Source organism: Tamandua tetradactyla, chromosome 1, assembly GCF_023851605.1.
Source record: "Tamandua tetradactyla isolate mTamTet1 chromosome 1, mTamTet1.pri, whole genome shotgun sequence".
Lineage (NCBI taxonomy): Eukaryota > Metazoa > Chordata > Mammalia > Pilosa > Myrmecophagidae > Tamandua > Tamandua tetradactyla.
Window position 1 is genome coordinate 4037795 of NC_135327.1, and position 20938 is coordinate 4058732.

The window sequence follows — 20938 nt, forward strand, 5'->3', positions numbered from 1 at the left end:
TTCTCCTGGCTGTGTGATCTTGACAGGTTCCTTGGCTTCTCTGTTCCTTCGTGAAGGGGCTCCCGTGCTCCCAGGTGGTGGTGAGGACGAAGCGGGTCCGTTGGGCACAGCCCTTGCTCAGTGCCTGGCTGCGGCGGCTGCTCTAGTCACCTCACCATCGCCCCACCCCGAGCCCTGCGTGCCTCTCCTGGACAGAAACGGGCTCCAGAGGCCAAATCCAAGGGGACTGTCGGGTTCTCCTGTGGAGCCCTGCTGGGTCTGAGAGCATAAGGAGACTGGGTGTCAGGTCTCTCTCTGGAAGGCACGAGCTTTTCCACTGTGTGTAGGATGTGCACATGTCCAGGGGACGTGTAGGGGCACATGCGGGGTGCCCCGTGTGTGTGCTGACGCATGAGTGTGCCCGTGGGCGAGTGTGTGTGGGGCAGACGGGGGCAGTTCTTCATCTGTTCTGTAGGTACCTGTATCAGATATGGCTAACAGGTGGGGCACCGTTCCTTGGATAGCCGAGTTTCTGGCATTCATTCAGCACTCATCCAAGCTCCTTGAGTGCGATTTCACACACCCAGAGCTGCTCTCCAGGGCCGTCAGTGCTTGGGCTGCGGTGGGACAGCTCTGCCGTCGATCTGCTCGTCCGCTTATCCCTCCTTCCTCTGTCTCCTCTCCCTGCAGACGGAAAGAACCAGCTGCTCCTGGCTTTGCTCAAGTGCACAGGTGAGGCCTCGACGTGGCCGGTCTGCTTGGTGCATGTTCCCAGGTGTGGCCAGGAAGGCTGTCCTGGCCACTTGCTCATGGCTGTTAGCTCTCGCAAGGCCTCTCCTGCCCGCCCCGGGCCTCCAGGTCTGCTTTTCAACGTCCAGCAGGGCTTGGACTCGGGGACTCTAACGTTTTGGCCTCTGGCACCGCCAAGAAGTACTGGAGCCTGATTTCTTCCTCCTGTGCCTGTGGGACAGGTCTCAGGCCTGGAGCCAGGGGCCTCTTGCCCCCTCCCAGGGCTGGGAGTTCTTGTCAAGGCTGAAGGCTAGAGGACAGGGAGTTAGAGGGGCGGGGACAGGGCATTAGAGGGCTGGGGGACAGGGCATTATGGAGGCTCTAGGCCTTGGGGGGACCTGTAGCCCAGCACAGGAATTTCTACCCCAGCAGATAGTGGGAAGGAGGAGAGAGCTGAAGGTGGGCTGAGGGAGTTGAGGCTTTTGGCAAATTGGCCTGTAGAGAACTGATTCTTATGAAATTGGTTTTGAGTGGCCGGGCTGCGGAGATTTGGCTTTTGGCACATTGGCTGTGGGTGGGGGGGCCCGGGCTGGGGGTGCAGGTGGGCGCCAGCCAGCAAGCTGCTCCTTCCCAGACGCCGAGCTGCAGCTGCGGAGGGATGCTGTCTTCTGCCAGGCGCTGGTGGCGGCCGCGGGCGCCTTCTCTGAGCAGCTGCTGGCGGCCCTCAGCTCCCGCTACAACAACAACGGCGAGTACGAGGAGAGCAGCCGCGACGCCAGCCGCAAGTGGCTGGAGCAGGTGGCGGCCACTGGGGTCCTCTTGCACTGCCAGTCCCTGCTCTCGCCAGGCAGCGTGGTGAGTGGGGGGCAGGGAGGGGCCCCCAGTCCACCTGGTGCCTGCTGGGGGCATGGGGCAGGCCCTGTACACTTGGGCGCTCATGGCCCCATCGTCCAATCAGCTGCTCTTTATTGAGCACGTACTGTGTGCCGGTCTTCTAGGCACTGGGAACCCGGCAGTGAGCAAACAGCGTCCTTGTACTCGGGGAGTTTATATCCCCATGCGGGGAGACAGACATAAATCAGTGGAGCATCAGCTGGAGACCTGGTGATTCTCAGTCAGGTGTGACTGTCCCTTCTGGGGCACAGATGAAGTTCGGAGCAGTTGGGTTGTCACAGCTGGGGGTCGTGCCGCTGCACCTGGTGGAGGCACCCAAGGATGAGCTTGCCCCCCTCCCCCATAGTGCACAGGACAGCCCTCCAGCCTCTCAACAGGGCACGACCTGCTCCAGGTGTCAGTGCTGCTGCCAGAGGAGTGGCTCTGCTAGTAGTGATAAAGGCCAAGGGAGCAATAAGCAGGGAGGGGACAATGGAGGGTCCGGGTGGTGGCGGGTGAAAGTGGATGAGATGGACAATGAAGGCCTCCCTGAGAAGGTGGCATCTGACCTACGACCAGAGGGTCCTGGGGAGGTATCAGCAGGTGCAAAGGCCCTGAGGCAGGGGCTGTGTGCAGTGAGAAAGGAGAGGCCAGTGTGGCTGGAACAGAGGGAGCCAGGGGAGGGAGGGGCCCGAGGTCTGCACGAGTTGGGGTCCATCCTGCTCGCTTTGCTGACTGCTGGAAAGTCTCTGGCTGCTGGAGGGAAAAGGGGTTGTAGGGGCTGAGGGCAAGGGTGCAGGCAGGGGGAGGTTTTTGGAGGAACCCAGGTATAATTTGGCAGTGTGTATAATGTGGCCTTGAGCCTTTGCTACAGCCCTGAGGCTAGTCCTTTTCCCACCACGTTTTAAGGCTGAGGAGACAAGACGCAGGGGGCCAGGCCCCGGGACCCCGCAGCTCAGCGCTGCTCAGCTTCCTTCTGCCTGATTTGGCATCAGGGAAGTCCCGCGGCTGACCCCCAGGGGACAGCCATGCCAGGGCACGTGGGGTGCTGCTGCCTGAGCAGAGGCAGAGGCACTCACTCGTGGGTGCCATTTCCTCCTTCACCCCAAGGCCCAGCCCTGAACCCCAACATAGTGCCAGCTGCCAGCAGCTGGGAAAGTATGGCCCTGGTGCCCTCTGCCATCTGCTGCTGCCCATGGTGCCTGGCTGGGCTCCAGCTCATCCCGGGCAAACCTGCAGCCCCACCCCCCCACCTCCCCACCCCTGTGCTCACCGCAGGGCACCCTCCACCCCTGCGCTCACCCTAGGGCACACCCACAGTGCACCCCCACCCCCACCCTGCGCTCACCCCCCACCCCCGCCCTCACCCTGGGGCACACCCGCAGCCACCTCCCCAAGCGGGAACCCTGCGCCCAGCCTGCCTCGTCTCACGTGAGGACTCGGGGCTTACCTCATCCATTCACTGGCTACCTGCTGAGAACCTGTCATGTGCCAGGCTCTAGTCGGGGGAGGCAGATTGAAGAGAAGGATGAATGGAGGGCGGGGAGATGAAAAGGGGAATTATGCAGACATTGTAGAAAACACTAGTGTTTCTTTGGATCAAGTGGCCACAGATGGCCTCTGTGCAGAGGCTACAGGTGAGCTGAGACCTGAGCACCACAAGCAGCCAGCGAGGCCCACAGCCTGAGGAAGGGCGGGCCAGCTGAGGGAGCAGCAGGTGCGAGGGCCTGGACAGGGCCAGTGTGGCCAGGGGGTAGGGTGGGTCATTGGAGGGGGCAGCAGGGGCCGCAGGGAGACCAGTGGGCTCTTGTGGTTGGCAAGAGCCCATCCTGTCCTGGTGGGTGGGTCTTGGTGGAGGTGGCGGCGGGAAGGTGGCGGAGGTGGGTCTGGAATATGTTTAGGGGGTCGAGTCATGAAGGCTTGGTGCGGGATTGGGTAGAGGGTGAGGGGAGCGAGAAGTTGCTAAGTCCTTAAAGGCTTGGGACTCGGGCAGCTGGGTGGCGGCAGGCCCCTTTTGCAGAGACCGGGCAGATGAGAGGAGCTGAGAGAGGAAAATGGGGACTTAAATTTGGGCGTGTTAAGGTTGAAATGGTTGTGAGAAGCTTGGTGTGGTGGACCAGGTAAGGGGGAAAGTGATTTGCCGCAGGCCACCCGGCACTCAGAAGGGTGGGCTCTGACTCAGGGAGGGGGGACAGGCCAGAGGGCAATGCTGAGTCTGTGTCCAGTGCTGGAGAAGCAGCACCCAGTGCCTGGTGGCCCCACAGTTTGGGGTGTCGACTGAGCCTCCCCTGCCCTCTGCTTCCGGCAGAAGGAGGAGCGGACCATGCTGGAGGACATCTGGGTGACCCTGTCGGAGCTGGACAACGTAACATTCTCCTTTAAGCAGCTGGATGAGAACTCCGTGGCCAGTGAGTGGTTCCTCCAGCCCCGTGAGAACTGGGGTTCTGGGGGGGGAGGGTCTGCTTGGGGACCACCCTGTCCTTGTCCTGCCTCTGGACCAGCTGTCCCAGGCTCACCCCCAACCCCCCACCTTGGGCCTCAGCACCTTCAAACCCCACGGCCCCAACGTGAGTTTCAAAGCTGAGCCTGGGCACACATGCAAAAAGAGGGATTTCTTTTTGTATAAACCCAGCCATCTCCAACCACGGTACCCATTTCTTTAATAAATCTACCTTAGAGATGTCCTCCTTTGGGGCGAAGACTTAAGAATTTTCAGAGGCTTCTACTATAATTAGAGAAGTTCGTTCCTCCCCCTTCTTCCCTCTCTTCCATTCTCTTCCTCCCTTCCTCCCACCTCCCACAATTATGAGCATATACGGGATGCCAGGCACAGTCCTGGGCTCTCCCTCCCCCTGGAGGATAGTGCAGCCTGGGTCCGGCCTCCTGGGGCCCACAGCCTGCCCAGGGGTTCTCAGGCCTGCTGCATACCAGAGTCACCTGGGGAGCATTGCAGATGCTGGTTTAGTTTTTGGGGATTGAGGAGGGGTGGGCACGGGCATCAGGATGTGAGGACACTCCAGGTGGCATGATATGCAGCCAGGACTGGGCTTGTCCAGAGCATGGTTCTCATGTGGGTCCCGGGCCAGCACCTGCAACCTCATGGCAGCTGTCACTCTGCGTCCTGCCCTCGACCTTGAGTCAGCAGCTCAGTGGGGCTCAGAGCCGATGCTGATGCATGCTCGCTGTCTAGCCTGGTGTTACTCAGGTTTGTTTTTTTTCCCCCATTATCGCCCTCCTAAAGAGCTTTTATAGATACTTTTTTTTTTCCGTAATCACTGTCCCCACTAGAAATGTAAATACTGCAGAAGTACTCTGCGTCATTCATGGACTGCTCGTGTATCTATGCTTTACACATACAAAGAGCAAGACCCTCCTGCCCACCAGTCCCCTGCCCGTAACCAGCTTTCACCTGGGGGGTGGTTTCTCTTCTGTTGAGAATGCAGGGGCTTGGCTCTAGACCCCGGGGATTCTTTCTGGGTGCTGGATTGGCTCGGCTGGCGGTGCTTGCTGGTCTGTGGCGCTGTATCTGGGCTCACGGGGGTCTGTTGAGCGACTGGGGGTGGCAGCCATGGGTGCAGGGTGGCGTGTCAGGGCCATAAGCTGCCCTCCCTGCCGGGCTCTTCCTCGCTGTGGGGGGTGGATAGATGACGCCCTGGCTCCAGGCAGCTTTTGCCAGGTGGAGGCCCTGGGCTTCCAGGTGAGGGGGTCACAGGGCTCTGCAGACAAACCGGCCAGCGCCCCAGTGGCAGAATCGGGGTCAGCTGCAGGATCGTAGAGGTGGGACGCGGACTTGCTGAAGCAGATGGAAGAGGAGGCCGGCTCATCTGAAGCTGCCTGTGGGGGGGGGAGGGGGCAGGGAGGCCCAGGGCCCTCCTGAGGGTGAGGGTAGGGCAGCCCCCCCTGCCCCCTAGCTGGCTGAGAGCAGGCTGTCCGGGGCGTCTGAGGCCAGCGCTCTTGGGGGGCACAGCAGGGAGGTGCCCGCGTGCTGGTTTGCAGCCCCCACAGGGAATCACCGGCCCACCTTGTCCTCTAGACACCAGCATCTTCCACCACGTCGAGGGCAGCCGGCAGGCGCTGAGGGTCGTCTTCTACCTCGACAGCTACCACTTCTCCAGGCTGCCGTCCCGCCTAGAGGCTGGGGGCAGCCTGAGACTGTGCACCGTCCTCTTCACGCAGGGTGAGGGGGGCAGGCTGGTGGGGGCTGGGGCTGGGACCAGGCCTGAGCTCACAGGGACCTGACTGCCCACCCGCGTCTCCCCCAGCTCTGGAGAATGTGGATGTGCCACCGCCTCCAGGCAGCCCGACTGTGGAGGATTTGCAGCAGGAGATCAACATTCAGTCCCTGGAGAAGGTTCAGCAGTATTACCGCAAGCTTAGGTATCTACCCGGGGCCCTGGCAGGCCCACTGTGGGCAGAACGCCCTGTCTTGGGCCCCTGCTGAGGGCCAGGCCCTTTCCTTACACGAACACCTCAGATTCGCGAGGCCTTCCTGCATGGTTGGCCCTTCTAACAAGGCGAGGAAACTGAGGCCCAGAGAGCATGCACAGCTGGCCCAGGACCTGCCCAGCAGCACCACAGCGGAGCTGGAACCTGGGTTCGGTTTCAAGCAGGCCCTTCGCTGCAGCTCCCCCCAGTGCAGGGCGGGGAGCCGGGGAGGGGCTGCCTCGGGGCTCCTGGAGCTGCGCACGGAGGTGGCCTTGGGGCCGGGGCCCTGCACCCTCGGGGAGGTCATGGGGGGGTGGTTTCTCCAGGAGGAGGCAGCCCAAGGGCTCTGTGGGCCCTTCCCCGCCAGCCCCCCACACATTCCACATGGCTCCCCAACTCCTGCCTCACCTGTCCTCGTGTGCTGAAGGTTTCCCAAGGCGGGCCGAGAATCGGGAGACTTTCGTTTCCCAGGAGAAGGCATCGCCGTCCAGGGCTGAGTTCCACCACCCGGAAATGGGAGGGTGGTGCTGTCATTCATTTGTTCAGAAAAGACGCCCAGCCACCATTTTCGAACTGGCATCTGTGTGGATTGACGGGTGCCATGTATTGAATATTTTCAATACCAGCTCCGTGATCACTCTCTCAGCGTGGGGGCCCCTGTTGGGCCCCTGCTGGGAGTCAGCACTGAGCCAAAGCCGGTCTTCACGGAGCCTCGGTCCTTAGCAGGGCTCCCTAAAATCTGGCCCCTCCTGCTTTTTCTTGCGATTTAAACTTATATTAGAGTACTTTTAAAGCCTATTCATGTTTTCCTTCATGTGGGTCAATTAAGTGAGGTGTGATGGTGGCTCGGTTGGAAGGCTCTGAAGCTTTTCTGTGATACTTCCTCGCTTCTGCGCGTCTTCGCTCTTAGCTCTTCCTGGGTAGGATTTATGAATCACACCAACTACCACAATGTTTATTTACTCCTAACTACTAAATGTATTTTCATCTAAATCCTCCATTGGGATAATGAATGTCTTCATCTATATTCATTAGAGAGATTGGTCTGTGATTTTCTTTTCTTGTAATATCTTTGTCTGGCTTTGGTCTGAGGGTGATGTTGGCTTCATAGAATGAGTTAGGCAGCCTTCCCTCCGCTTCCATTTTTTTGCAGGATTGGTACTAATTCTTTCTTGAATGCTTGAATTCACATATGAAGCCATCTGGTCCCGGACTTTTCTTTTTGGGGAGCTTCTTATGACTGATTCAACCTCTACTTGTGGTTGGTTTGTTGAGGTCTCTATTTCTTCTCACATCCGTGTTGGTTGTTCATGCCTTTCTAGGAAGTTGTCCATTTCTCCTACCTTGTCTGAGTTGTTCACATAAACTTGCTCATAGTCTCCTCTCATTACCTCCTTTATTTCTGCGGCTTCAATGGCTATGTCTCCCCTTCCTTTTCTAATTTTATTTATTTGCATCCTCTCTTTTTCTTTTTGGCAACCCAGCTAAGCGTCTATCTATTTTATTGATTTTCTCAAAGACCAACTTCTGATTTTGTTGATTTTCTTGACTGTTTTCATATTCTCAATTTCATTTACTTCTGCTTTAATCTTCGTTATTTCTTTCCTTTGCTTTGGGGTTAGTTTTTTTTGTTTTTTTAAGGGGAATTTTTATTAAGTTTTAAAGCTTACAATTCTAAGGCCATGAAAAAGCCCAAATTAAGGCCTCCAGGTAAAGATACCTTGGTTCAAGAAGGCTGATGATATTGGGGTTTCTCTCTCAGCTGAAAGGCACATGGTGACATCTGCTAGCTTTCTCTCCTGGCTTCTTGTTTCATGAGGCTTCCCTGGAGGTGTTTTCCTTCTTCATCTCCAAAAGCCACTGGCTGTGTGGACTCTGTTGGTTCTGGTTGTTCTAAAGCTTTTTCCAGTGGTTCCCGCTTTTTTTTTTCTTTTTTAAATTTTTATTGATAAAACAATGTACAAGCACCTACATTCTTAAAATACAAACATTCCATAAAATACAAACATCTCATACATGGTGTACAATCAATGGCTCACAATATCATCACGTAGTTGTGTATTCATCACCATGATCATTTTTTTAGAACATTTGCATCACTCCAGAAAAAGAAATAAAAAGAAAAAAGAAAAACTCATACATACCATACTCCTTTCCCCTCCCTCTCACTGACCACTAGTATTTCCATCTACCCAATATTTATATTTTTAATTTTAACATTTATTCCCCTTATTTAGTTTTGGGGTTAATTTGCTGTTCTTTCTCTAGTTCTTCCAAGTTAACACTTAATTCCTCAGTTTTTGCTCTTTCTTCATTTTTTTTTTTTTTTTTTTTTAAGGAAAGACAGAGAGAAGGAAGGAAGGATAGAAGGAAGGAAGGAAGGAAGAAAGGGAAACATCTTTAAACATTTTCTTGTTTTATTGTATTCTGTTTCTCCGTTTTTGTTACATGGGCTGGGGCCGGGAATCGAACCGAGGTCCTCCGGCATAGCAGGCAAGCACTTTGCCCGCTGAGCCACCGCGGCCCGCCTCTTCATTTTTAATATAGGTTTTTAGGGCAATATCCCCTGCTTTTGCAAATAAAGTTTTTTTTTTCATATAAATGTTAGCAAGGTAGTTCTTATTTTATTTTTATTTTTTTATTTTGCAAAGTACCTTTTTTAGGCATACTTTCTAAAATTTTTTATTATATTTATAAATACAAAAAAAACCAAAGAAATGCAAACATTCCTATTTTGATCATTCTGTTCTACATATATAATCAGTAATTCACAATATCATCACAGTTGCATATTCATCATCATGATCATTTCTTAGAACAGCAAATAAAGTTTTTTTTTTTTATTAAAGCAAATAAAGTTTTATTAGAACACAGCCAGGCTCATTTTTAACATACTGTCTGTGGTCGTTTTAGTGCTACACTGCTAAGGTGAATAGTTGTAAGAGAGATGTGTGGCCTGCAAAGTTGGAACGATTTATGATGTGATCCTTCCAGAAAATACTTGCCGACCCCTGTGCTTGAGGGTGGGGGCAGTATCCCAGTAAACAGAGAGCTGTATAAGATGCCATGAAGTGAGGCATACTCAGAGGAGACATAAAGCAGGATGAGGGGATAGAGAGTGAGGAATGTGGGCTGCCTTGGACAGGCAATCAGGATAGGTGACATTTGAGGATGGCCCCAGGAGCGTCTTTCCTATGGAGCGGTTAGAGGAACAGACACCTGTGGGTGTGTAAAGCTGTACAGGGCACGCTCAGTGAGTTCTTTCTGGGTCCGAGGAGAATGGAGTGGCTGTGGCTGTAGAAGCTGTCCTGGTGGGGCTGAGAGGATGGGTCTCTGGTGGCCCTGCCCTCAGCACCGCATTTCTCTCTCAGGGCATTTTACCTGGAACGGTCTAACTTGCCTACGGATGCCAGCGCCACTGCAGTAAAGATAGACCAGGTGTGTCCACCTTCCACCCCCTCCTTGTGAAGCTTGGTGGGCGGGGGGGGGCTCTCAGGGTGTCCAGACAGGGCCTCAGCAGGCAGGGCCCTGGGGCTCACCCCAGCCGGAATTTTTGGAGAGAAGTTCCTGAGACCCCTCGTCTCCTGCCTCCAGGAAGTCTTCCAGGAATTACTCCCTCCCCATTTTTGTGTCTTCTCCACTGCTTTGGAATTCTTTCCAAGACTCACCTGTGCCTGTCTCCACTCCCCTAATTATCTCAGCATTTCTCTGCAGCTCAAGCCATGTACAGGTCAGAGTAGCAAACCCCAGGCCACACACTGTTCCTTCTGTTTGTTCTTTCAAATTAGTTGCCAGCATTTAAAAAGCAAAGGCCAGGCTGACCCCGGCCCACAGTCCCGCAGGTCACAGATGTGGAAGCAGCTGCTCCTTTGGGGCTGTGTGCCCCCGCTGCCTTGTTAGGCATAAGCAGGCCCTTGAACTGGATGCTGTTGTGGGTAGCTCAGGGCGCTCTGTGGGAAGTGGTGGGCGGCCCTTTGGGGTGTGCATTCTGCCTGGCAGAAGACCCTGCCACACAGAGTTTGTGAGCTGTCATCTGTGCCCCCACATGTCAGTTGGGAGGAGCTGCGGCTGGAGGGAAGGCTGGGACGGTGCTGCTTAGGCTGGTTGTGGGGGATTTGGAGAAGATGGGAGAGGGTGTGTCATTGTGGGGTTACCCGGGCTGAGGGGAGAGAATCAGATGGGAACCTTGGGCCTGAAGTATGCAGTTAGCATTGACTGACAGCTGGTGGGGCAGCTGGGAGCCACCGAGGGTCCTTGAGCAGGGGTTGTGGGAGGTTAATCGGGCGACCCTGGGGGAGGGAGAGCAGGGGAGGGGCTGGAGGGCTGGGCGCTCCCCTGACGCCATCTGGGTGTGTGCGCCTTGCAGCTGATACGGCCCATCAATGCCCTGGATGAGCTCTGCCGCCTCATGAAGTCCTTCGTGCACCCCAAACCCGGCGCCACAGGGAGCGTGGGTGCTGGCCTCATCCCCATCTCCTCGGAGCTCTGCTACCGCCTGGGGGCCTGCCAGATTGCCATGTGCGGCACGGGCATGCAGAGGTCAGTGGCCCTGGACCCCAAGTGGGAATTGGGAGGGGGCTGGGTTCGAATCCTGCTCCAGCCACTGCCTGCTGAACCCAGGTGAGGCCCTGGGTCTCTCTGCACCTTGGCTTGTCTGTCTGAAACGAGGCCGCAGGAGGAGGCAGTCCCAGGAGGACTATAGAACTTTCTGGTTCTCTGACTGTGGGTAGGCGGATACGCGGGCGGAGCCCGCTGGGGTTCGAACATTCATTCAGCAGTGGTGATGGCTGCACAGAACTGGTTCCCTGCTGCTCCTGGAGCTGCACACACTCCCCCCATCCCGCCCAGTCCTTTGCCTCTGCTGCTCCCCAGGGGTAGAGGGTCTTTGCCCCAATGTCACCTCCCCTATTTTAAAGCACTGCCCGGCCCAGTGCCACTGCCCTGCTGTTCTCCCTGGCAGCCTGCGGCCCTGCCCACACGTTTGCCTATTTGTCTGTCCTCTGGTGCGGTGGCTCAGGAAGCATTTGCCAAGCGGAGTGTGAACGAGTGGAGCTCGGTGTCCTCGCCCTGTTGGCCCACGCCCTGCGTGAATTAACTCTCCCTCCCCAAAGCCGGTGCTGGGGGGGCCCTTCCATGGGCTCTCACGTGGTGACTCTGTCCCCATTGCCAATGTCTGGACACAGTTTTGGTTTTCCCAGCTGGAGTGGGTGATCCACTGGCACCCAGGGCCGAGGTCCTGGTGGGCTCAGCGCCCCCGGCCACAGGGGTCAGCACGCCCCACCCCCACCCCCGCTGGCCCACGTTGGTGGTCCGTTATGGTCCCGGTTTTACAGTTTAGGAAGCCCAGGCCCAGGAGGCAGTGCCAGGAGGTGGGAGTGGGGCAGGGTTTGGTTCCAGGCAGCCCAGACTCTGCCCTGGGATTGGGTGGGGACAGGCCTGGGGGTCTCAGCCCCGCTGACCCGCTGGGAGGCCAGGGGGTCCCCAGCCATCCTCTGTGGTCTGCTCGGAGTCCCGCCCTGGGCTGTGTGCGTTTGCTCGCTCGGCCAGGAAGCAGCCCCGCTACCCGTGAGGGGCAGGCCAGGCAGGTGGCCAGGTGGGCCTGGGGGCGCCTGGGCACGGGGAGGGGCTGGGTCTACGTGGGCACCAGAACTGCCCCTGGCCCTGCCAACGCCGCCGCCCTCCGTGTCGCAGGAGCACCCTGAGCGTCTCCCTGGAGCAGGCGGCCATTCTGGTCCGGAGCCATGGGCTGCTGCCCAGGTGCGTCATGCAGGCCACGGACATCATGCGCAAGCAGGTGAGGGGCCGCAGGGTGGGGGTGGGGCGCCCCTTGGGGTCAGGTCGGCCACCATCTGCTGCAGACTCCGCCTCCTCCCCGGGCAGAGGGACCACAGTGCCGGTGTGTGGCACCCACTGCCTCCTCCAGCGCCCGGGACTGCCGAGGCCCCACCGCGCCTCACAGGTTTTCCTCTCCAGGGCCCCCGGGTGGAGATTCTGGCCAAGAACCTCCGAGTCAAGGATCAGATGCCCCAGGGCGCGCCGCGGTGAGTGCCCCTCCTGCTCTCCCCTCCCCCTCATCTCTCCTCCCTCTCTCCCCTCCCCTCTTCTCCCTATCTTCCCCCTCCTCTAACCCCCTCCCCTGGAGGCCGAGATCCTCTGGAGGTGAGATGAGGCCCCCAGAGTGCCACAGGGCGGTGATAAGGTGGCATCCAGCTACCCACCCTGGTGCTGCCACCCTGCTGCCCTCAGAGTCCCCTCCCCACAGCCCCCTCCTCCTGCAGCCCCCTCCCCCCGCGGCTCCCTCTCCCGACAGGCATCCCCATGGCACTCACTGTAGACCGCCCTGTGATGGGTACTGAATCATTGCAGGCCTCTCTGTGCTCCATCCCCGCAGTTTGCTCTCAACATCTGCCCCCAATTTAATAATAAGCTTTAATTTTGAAACAGTTTGACTCACAACAAACTGTAAAAATAGGACCAAGAGTTCCCGTGCCCTTCGCACAGCTTCCTCTGACCGTGCTCACACAGGTCCCAGGTGGCCTGCCTGGCCCCATGATGCCACCTTGCTGCACGTCCCAGCTTTAGTGTGTCTCCTTCTGTCTACAGTTCTTTTCAGTCCTTACATGGCACTTAATCTGCTCCAGGTCCCCTCCCAGTCCCCTTACACACTTGACTCATTTCATCCAGACAGCAGCTCTGTGACCAAGATGCTCTTACCCCAGTGGGCAGGTGGGGGACACTGAGGCACAGAGAGGTTAAGTATCTGACCCAAGCTCACACAGCTAGTAAATGGTGGAGCTGGGATTCCAGATCCGGGCGGTCCTGGCCTCCCGAGCCCTGTGCCAGGCGCCTCCCTGCCTCACCCCCACCTCCACAGCAGCCTTCCATCTGGCTCCTGTGCATCCTTCGTGTCCCACCCTGTCACCATGTCTGACACTCTCCGGCCTGAAACCCAGTGGTGGTCCCTTATTGCTTGAAGATAAAGTTCAGAAAGAAAGCCAGTAGAGCTCACCATGTGCTGGCATGGAAAGGTCCCCGGGATGTGTTATGTGAAACTAAGCAAGGGACAGAATAGTGTGTCCAGTTTGCCGTCACTTGTGTAGAAAATGCACACACAGATTCCCACACGCCTCCACACGTGTGTATGTGCACATGCATATATGCCTGTATCTGTAACTGCCCTGCCAGTCTCTGGGACCAGCAGAGGATGCTGGCTCCTGGGGGAGAAGACGGGGCAGCTGGGGACGGTGTGGGCAGAGTAAAGGTTTCTCACTTCACCTCCATCCCCAGCATCTGTTTTCTGGACATGAATTACGTGTTCAAGTGAAATCTGAGAAGTGAATTCTCCTGCTCCCTCCTGGCCTCATCTCTGCCTCTCCCCTCCCCAGGCTCTATCGCCTCTGCCAGCCGCCGGTGGACGGGGACCTCTGAGCCCCGACGTGCCCTGCGCGCCCGGGCCCTCTGCAGCCCGGCTCGGTGCGACGGAACCGGGCCTTGTCCCAGGATGGCCCCGGCCTCAGGTCCCTGCTCCGGGGAGCCCCTCGCCTCTGCCTGGGGCCTGGCCGGCCCTCCCCCACGCGGCCCGCGCTCTGCCGGGGTCGCCCTGCACTTTCTGAAACCCCAGGTTTCCTTCTGGACCACATTCCAGGTGCCCACACGGGTCTCCTCCTCCCCCCGAGCTCCCAGGTGCACCCCGAAACCTGTACTAACCTGCTCGGCGGATCGGAAACGCTGTGCCCCCTGCCAGAGGGGACAGGGCAGGACACAGCTCTCGTCACTGAGGGCCCTGCCCCAGGCCTCCGCCCTGGGAACGAGCCGTCCAGCCCGGGTGGACTCGCGCGGACTTTATTTATACGTGTGGAATCTGTCATCGACGCTGTCAGCCTTTTGTTTTTTTTCTCCAGGTTGTGTGATTATATATTTGGCATTTTAAATCTCAAAGGAAAGTATATTGTCTAACCGGGGACCATTGTAAGATAGTATTGACAACTTTTCTCAGTTCTTAAAAAACAACAACAAAAAAAGAAAACAAAAAACTAAATTATTGAAAACTCAAAAATGTCGGCATTCCATCTTTTCTAATATCTGGGCCCTAAGGTGGGGCTTTCAGGACTGAGACCCCCCCCCGCCCCAGCGCCCCAGCAGTCAGCCCTAGTGGAATGGATTACTTTGCTCCCTTCAAGTGAAGACTTCGTAGGTTTGAGAAGTGCTGGGCCGGAGCTGGGGGCTGGAGGGGCTGAACCCCACCTGAGATGCTCCAGCTGCCCCCCAGAAGGACCACAGGAAACACCAGGGTGATGGCTTTTATGATTTATGATTATTATTCTGATCGTAGCTTCTCAGAGCACAACAGAGACTGGAAGTCACCCCGCCCACCTGCGGGGAGGCCCACAGGGGACCCCTCAGCAGCGCCCCTCTCCCACCCCTCCCCCCCCCCCGGGCACCTGTGGGGAGGCCCCACCGCTGGGGTGGAAGGGAGGATGTTTGCAGGCTCTGGCTGGTGGGCAAGGTCGGGTGTGGCGTGCCCCTGCCCTCCCCTGCCCCGCACCTTGGCCTCCTCCACCCCCTGGGCTGTCTGTCTTCTCTGGCCACTGCCCCTAGAAGGTAGGAGGTGACCTGTGGCTGGGCACGTGCCACGCTGTGCCCCTGAGGGCAGGGTGTTGGCTCTGGTTTACTTCAGACTGTCCAGATTCTCATAACGTTCATAATAGATGTTTTTATTATTAAAAGTCGGTTTATAATACAGAGGAGGCTGCCATCTTCTCGATCTGGGTTCTCTTGGGACCGATGCAGGGCTGGGGGAGGGGGCAGTGGGGGGTCCGGGTGGGCAGGGCTTGGCTCTTGCCAGCTGGCTCCCATCCCAAGTCCGGCAGGTCCCCGAGCCCCACCACCCTGAGCCTCAGTCTCTTCTGGAAAATAGGTACCAGTAGCTTCGTTTGCAGGGGGGCCACAAGGACCCCAGGTAGTGGGGACGTGGTGGGACAGCACTGGTCAATCCGTGGGGCTCCCACCAGCCTCACTGGTTCACTGGGCAATGGAGCCGCTGTTTCCCTGGTGTTCCCGGGCCGTGACACACCTGGCTGGGCGTCATGCGGGCATGCAGGGGGCTCTGCTCCTCCTATCGGGAGCCTGCCGGCGGCAGCCGGCCAATTGGAGCAGAGCCCATGGCGGGTGCGCTGCTCACCTGGGCGTGGCTCAGGGTCCTGAGCGCTTTGCACCTGCGTGGACCCGAGGGCTACATTGCGTGGTACCCACTGCATTAGACCTGCAGGCCTGTTTGCTGAGGCCTGCCCTGCACCTGGCTGCCTGCCTGCTCCTGTACCTGCCCACCTGCCCACCTGCCCTGCACTTGGCTGCCTGCATGCCCCTGTACCTGCCCACCTGCCCTGTACCTGGCTGCCCTCCTGCTCCTGTACCTGCCTGCATGCCCCTGTACCTGGCTACCCGCCTGGCCCTGTACTGCCCACCTGCCCTGCACCTGGCTGCCTGGCTGCCTTCCTATTTCTTCCTTCTTTACCCTCTTATCCCGCCCCCTTTTCTCCTCCTCCTATCTTCCCACACTTTGGAAAAACACAGAAGAATGGGAAAAGTTCCTGTGGGGTGGCCACGTCCAGAAATCTCCAATTGATGTTGGGCCCCCCAGGAGTCCCCCGGAACGCGGGGCCCTCCTCCCGCTGCCATCCTAGACTGCAGGCCTTTTAATTCCCAACTCACCTGATCCAGACTCTTCCCTGAAGGCCCACTGGGTCCTTCCCGGAGGGACCATGCGTCTTTCAGTTACCGGCTTCAGAAAGCTCGGTGTTGTGACCAGGAGTGGACTCTGGTGGGATTCAGTGACATACTGAATTTTGGAGTTATTTGAGGCTAGTTTTTGGATCCAGGGAAAATCACTCCAAGAGCCGTCACGTCAGTCTGTATCTGGGGGTCCCCAGGGGGACCTGATGCCTTCCTTCGGACAGATGCTTTTGCAGGAGGCAGGGACTTCAGCCTTTTCTCCTACCTCGGGCTGTGAGCTGGGTCTCCGCCACCCCTGCCTCTGGGAGGGGTGGCATCACACCCCTGCTTAAAGCATCAGGGCATCTAACCTGAGGCGAGAGGGCTCTGGCTGGCAGCCCCTAGGCTGACCCTTGCCCAGAGACATTGGGTTTTGTGTGTTTTTCTTGATACCGTGTTTTAACACTTATTCACATTGGAGAGCCAGCAGATTCCCCACTCATTTGGGTTTTGGGTTTCTCCTGAACGTCAGAAGCTCTGGAGCAGGTAGTGCCCCTGCCCCCAGCGCCCCCCCCCCCCCCAGCTCTCCATCCCTTTCCCAGAGCTGCCTGGCTCTAGGGGAACCCCCCTGGGCAAGCCTGTTCAGTGCTGGCCCCTGGGGCCCCCAGGTCCACTCTGCAGCTGGCCGGTGGAGCCTCCGGGGCAGACACAGGCCTGCAGCCGACGGGGCCTCGGCGCCTCGGCGCCTCCTTCCCCTGCAGTCCCAGGATGACGGCAGTGGCCCACCTCCCCGAATGCCCCGAGCCTCAGCGTCCTCAGCTGTCAGCTGACCTGGACGTGGTTCCCGTGTGGGCTGTGCAGGACCACCAGCCACCCAAGGTGGGCTGGGGCATGGGCCGCTTCCCGACCTTCCCTAAGAGTAGCCGTGCATCTGCCACCCCTTTCCCGCCGAAACAGGGGCCGCAACCCTCTGGCCGGCCCCGTCTCCAGGGCCCAACCCGGAGCCCAGTACCCTGTGAGTGACGGTTAGTAAAAGGAGGATTCCAGGTTTCAGAGCCCCAGACCAGGTCCGCCCCGCGTGCAGCTCGTTCGGGACAGAGGGGCTCCGGGCCTCGGCCGAGACCTCAGAAGTCGGGCCCCTCCCCTGCTGTCTGAGCGGCCCTGGGAGCTCCCCTTCGCTCCCGGGCCTCAGTTTCCTCCTTTGCTTGCACTCACCTGCTGACTTGGTGGGTGGGAGGCCAGGAGCCTCCGGGAAGGGGTGCTGCCCCGACTGTCCAGCAGGGGGCACCAGGGACCACGGAATGCGGCGGCGCAGCGAGTCCGGACACGACCCACTGCCCAGTCCTGGTCCTTGCCCAGCGTTCCGGCAAGACGGTGCAGGAACTGCAGGGTGGCCGCAGCCTGGGTCATGGCCGTGACCTTGTCCGAACTCGCTTCCTGCGGACCTGCTCTGTGCCCCGCCCACCTTCCATCCAGAGCCACACCAGCGATGGCCTCAGCAAGCTAATGTCCAAAGGCCGGACACAGACAGACAGGCCAGGGAGCAGCTGGGGCGGGGCATAGCCACCCCTTTCTGCCTCAGGGTTGCCATCCGGCCCTGTCCCCCTCTGCGGCCACACCCGCCTGCACTCTCGGGTATTGGCGTCTTCTCCTGGCTGGGCCCCTGCCTCCGTCTCACCCCACCTGCAGCCTCACAGCCCCTCTGCTCAGAGCCCTCCAGGGACTTCCCATCTTCCTCGCAGTGAAAGCAGAGACCCTGCCATCCCCTATAGGACACCCCCCCCCCCAGGTTCTCTGCCGTCCCCTCTCTGCCCTCCTTACCATTTCCCTGCCCTCACCAGCTCTGATCCAACCCCTCTGACCTGTATTCACTAAGCAGCTCCAGCCCCAGGGCCTTTGCACCAGCTGAGAATCCCCTGGCCCTTCCCCACCTCTTTCAGATCTCTGGTCACCCATCACCATCTCAGCCAGGCCCTCTGGATGCCCTTGCCTCAAATCGCAGCGCCCTCCCCACGCTCCACGTGCCTGCCCCCTTTCCTGCTTCATAGGCATTGTTTGACTTATGTCCCCCCTTGCCCCATGGGAGGGTGGGCTCCCAGGGCCGGGGACACACTGGGCACATGTCTGTCCCTCAGGAAATGGTGACTGAATCAATGGATGAGCGGGCCTGGCCGTGAGATAGGGCTCGGCCAGCGGGCTCGGCCGGGGAACCCCCTCCTAGCCCTCTGGCCTCCGAATTCTGCTCCAGGGAGGTGAAGAAGCGGCTGGGTTGCCACTGCTGTCACCTGCTGTCCCCCATTCCTGCAGCTGGAATCACCTCGTGGGACAGGGGGCTGGGACGTGTGCCCCGGGCACGAGGCACCAGAGCCCCTGCTGGGTGACGCAGGGACATGGCCCCAGGAGAAGCCTGTGGGGACCCGGGGGGGGCCGGTGTCTGTGTCCCGGCGGGGGCAGAGCCAGACATGGGCCTCCTCAGCTGAGAAAGGGTCCCGGACCCCCTGCACCTGCTGGGTCGCCCCACCCACCCTGACCCGCCCCTGGAGTGGGCCCCACTCCCAGCTCTGCCCTGCCGAGGCGGCTTGGGCGGCCAGGGGAGGCCTGGCAGTGGGGGGCCAGCCCCAGGCGAACCCCTCCCCTGTGCCCGCGGCTCGGTGCCCCAACTCGTCCCAGGCCCCACCGGCCCAGGTGCGCGGTGAATGGCCCCTGGGACTCCCTGAGGCACCCAGAAACCGGGCTTCGATGGTGGATCCTAAGCCACACGTGCCGTGTAGACAGCGCGGCCTGTGCTCAGGGTGCCCACGGCGGGGAGCCGCCGGCCTGGCCCTGCCCCATCCTCCCTGCACATCACCGCGCCCTGGGGCCGGCCCCCCTCAGCCCTCCTCGGCCCTCCTCGCCTGGTGACCCAGCAGCATCCGACCAGCCTTGGAGGGGGAGGGCGAGCGGGTTGGCTGGTGGGCAGGTTTGCACTGCCCCCGCGTTTACGTTCTTGGGGCTTGGCTGGGAAATGTCCTCTGCCCCCGGGCCGGCCATTAGTAGAGACCCTCCCGGGGGGCGTGTCCTGTGTGTCCTTGGGACTCACACCACCCTCCCTCCACACCCCGACCCCGGGGCTGGGCACTGAGCAGAGCGGCGGGCAGGGCCTGGGGGGGCGCTCTTCTTCTCCACATGGGCCGGTGGGCGCTGGAGTCGCGGCCCTGTGCCCAGGCCCCGGCCCAGGGCCCTGTGGGGTCCATGTTCACAGGAGGTGCTCCCGCCTGCCCCGCGTGCTCCCTGGGTGTCAGGCTCTCACGGAGGTGTGGACTAGGGCTGGCCTCTGCCCGTGCCCTCTTCCCTGCTTCCCCCTCTATCTCCCTTCCTCGTGCCATGCTCCCTGTGAGCAAGGGGCCGTTCGCAGAGGCCTGCAGTGCATGGGGACGAGGCGCATCCCGTTTGCGGGCTCCCCTGCCCTGACACCCACGCCCCAAGATGAACTGGTCCAGGGCGGCTTCTCTGAGCTCCCAGCTGCCCAGCAGCCCCGTGGGCAGCACGAGGAAGGGGTGTCCTCAGCCGGCACCGTCCCGCTTTGCTCGGAGCCCCCCGTCCCGTCCTCCTGCCTGCGGTTCTGGTCCCGACACTGCAGCGCCCACCCTCTCCTGTTCGTCCTGCCATGCATCTGCTGCATGGCGACTCCCGTCCTCTCCCCTCTGCTAACCAGGGAAGCTTATTTGTTTGTTGAGCTGCCAGAATGCAATATACCAGAAATGGAACGGCTTTATAAACAGAACTTATTATGTTGCAAATTTACAGTTTTAAGGCTGTGGAAATGTCCAAATTACGGCACCAACAAGCGGTTACCTTCACTCAAGAAAGGCTGATGCCGTCCACACACCCCTGTCAGCTGGGAAGGCAGACACTGGCCCCCGCGGGTCCTTGTTCCCAGTTCTGATACTGGTGGTTTCCTCTCTGAGCACCTGCGGCCTTCACTTAGCAACTCCCGGGCACAACTCTGGGTTCTGACTTGCTCAGCGTCTCCTGGGAAGGCGCATGGTGGTGTCTGTTGGTCTCTGCCCGTGTTCAGCCATCTGCCCGCTCCGTTGGCGCTCCACGCATCTCCAAACGCCCATGTCTCTGTCAGTTTTGAAGCAACTGCTCTGTGAGCATCTGCACCCAAGGTTTCTCCAAATGTCTCCCCTTTTAAAGGACTCAGTAACCTAAGCAAGACCCACCTTGAATGGGTGGAGCCACATCTCCATCTAACCCAAAGACCACACCCACTATTGGTTTTATCTCCATGGATATAATCTAGCCCAAGTTTCTGCCCAACAATATTGACCCAGGATGAAAAGAAACAGCTGCCCTGACAAGATTGGGTCAGGATTAAAACATGCTTCCCTGGTGTACCTAACAGCTTCAGACCAGCCCAGGGCGCCTGCCCCTCCTCGGACCTGGACTCCTGTGGCCTGGGCGCGTGCCCTCCACCCTCCCTGGCTGGGTGGTGACCACATGAAGGGAGCTGGCGTCTGTCCATCCCTCCCCTGCAACCCTTCAGTGGCTTTGCATCACTCTCAGCTCAGCTCACCGCCCCGCGTGGTTTGGCTCTTCCCGCCACCTCCTGACTCTCGCACCTCACTCTCCCCTTGCCCGCTTGCCCGCGGCACCGCCTACTCTGCCATTCACACACCCCGAGCTCACTCCACCTGGGAGCCTTTGCACCTGCTCATCCTTCCGCCTGCAGCGCTTTCCCTCCGAGCCTCTCACCTGGCCTCTGTTCACCTGGGCACTTGCTTCCTCCACCCGGAGTCATTCGCCCGCTGCCCCACCTGAGGTTGCCCCTGTCCTAGGCGGTCACGCTGGCCCCTCACCCCTGTGGCCTTCAGCATGTGCGCACTGACCATCTCCTCCTGCCAGACGCGGGCTCTGTGGCGGGTGCTCTCCGAGGCGCAGGCACTGCGCAGAGTCCAGCCTGCAGGACGCACTCAGCGCGTGTTTGTTGAGTTAGTGAATGAATGGATCCAGGCTCCTCCTGGCACCAGGCATTGACTCTGCTTGAAACTCACCTGTCCGCGTCCCTTTTCTTTTAAGGCCTGCCATGTCCGAGAGAACTGATCTGAAATGATTTATGCTAATGAATATGTATTAGTTCTTTCCAGATGAGACATGCACATTTTAATAAGAACTGTCTAGAGACTCAGACACTTAACCCTGGGCTCCCACCTCGAGAATGAGACCATAAGTGACGGAG

At 58.9% G+C, this 20938-nt stretch overlaps 1 protein-coding gene across 5 annotated transcripts in view; it reads left to right on the plus strand.

Annotated features, from left to right (window-relative positions):
• PREX1 (phosphatidylinositol-3,4,5-trisphosphate dependent Rac exchange factor 1) overlaps nucleotides 1-14062 on the plus strand; it is a 193616-nt gene extending 179554 nt beyond the window's left edge. For all 5 annotated transcript variants that reach the window (XM_077167406.1, XM_077167425.1, XM_077167416.1 and 2 more), the window contains 10 exons: nucleotides 670-711; nucleotides 1343-1563; nucleotides 3890-3989; nucleotides 5615-5758; nucleotides 5844-5958; nucleotides 9378-9444; nucleotides 10373-10545; nucleotides 11698-11800; nucleotides 11980-12047; nucleotides 13392-14062. In XM_077167406.1, the coding sequence (XP_077023521.1) occupies nucleotides 670-711; nucleotides 1343-1563; nucleotides 3890-3989; nucleotides 5615-5758; nucleotides 5844-5958; nucleotides 9378-9444; nucleotides 10373-10545; nucleotides 11698-11800; nucleotides 11980-12047; nucleotides 13392-13434 (1076 nt within the window). In that variant the 3' untranslated portion in view covers nucleotides 13435-14062. The remainder of the gene's footprint in view (nucleotides 1-669; nucleotides 712-1342; nucleotides 1564-3889; nucleotides 3990-5614; nucleotides 5759-5843; nucleotides 5959-9377; nucleotides 9445-10372; nucleotides 10546-11697; nucleotides 11801-11979; nucleotides 12048-13391) is intronic.
• Nucleotides 14063-20938: the final 6876 nt, after the last annotated feature.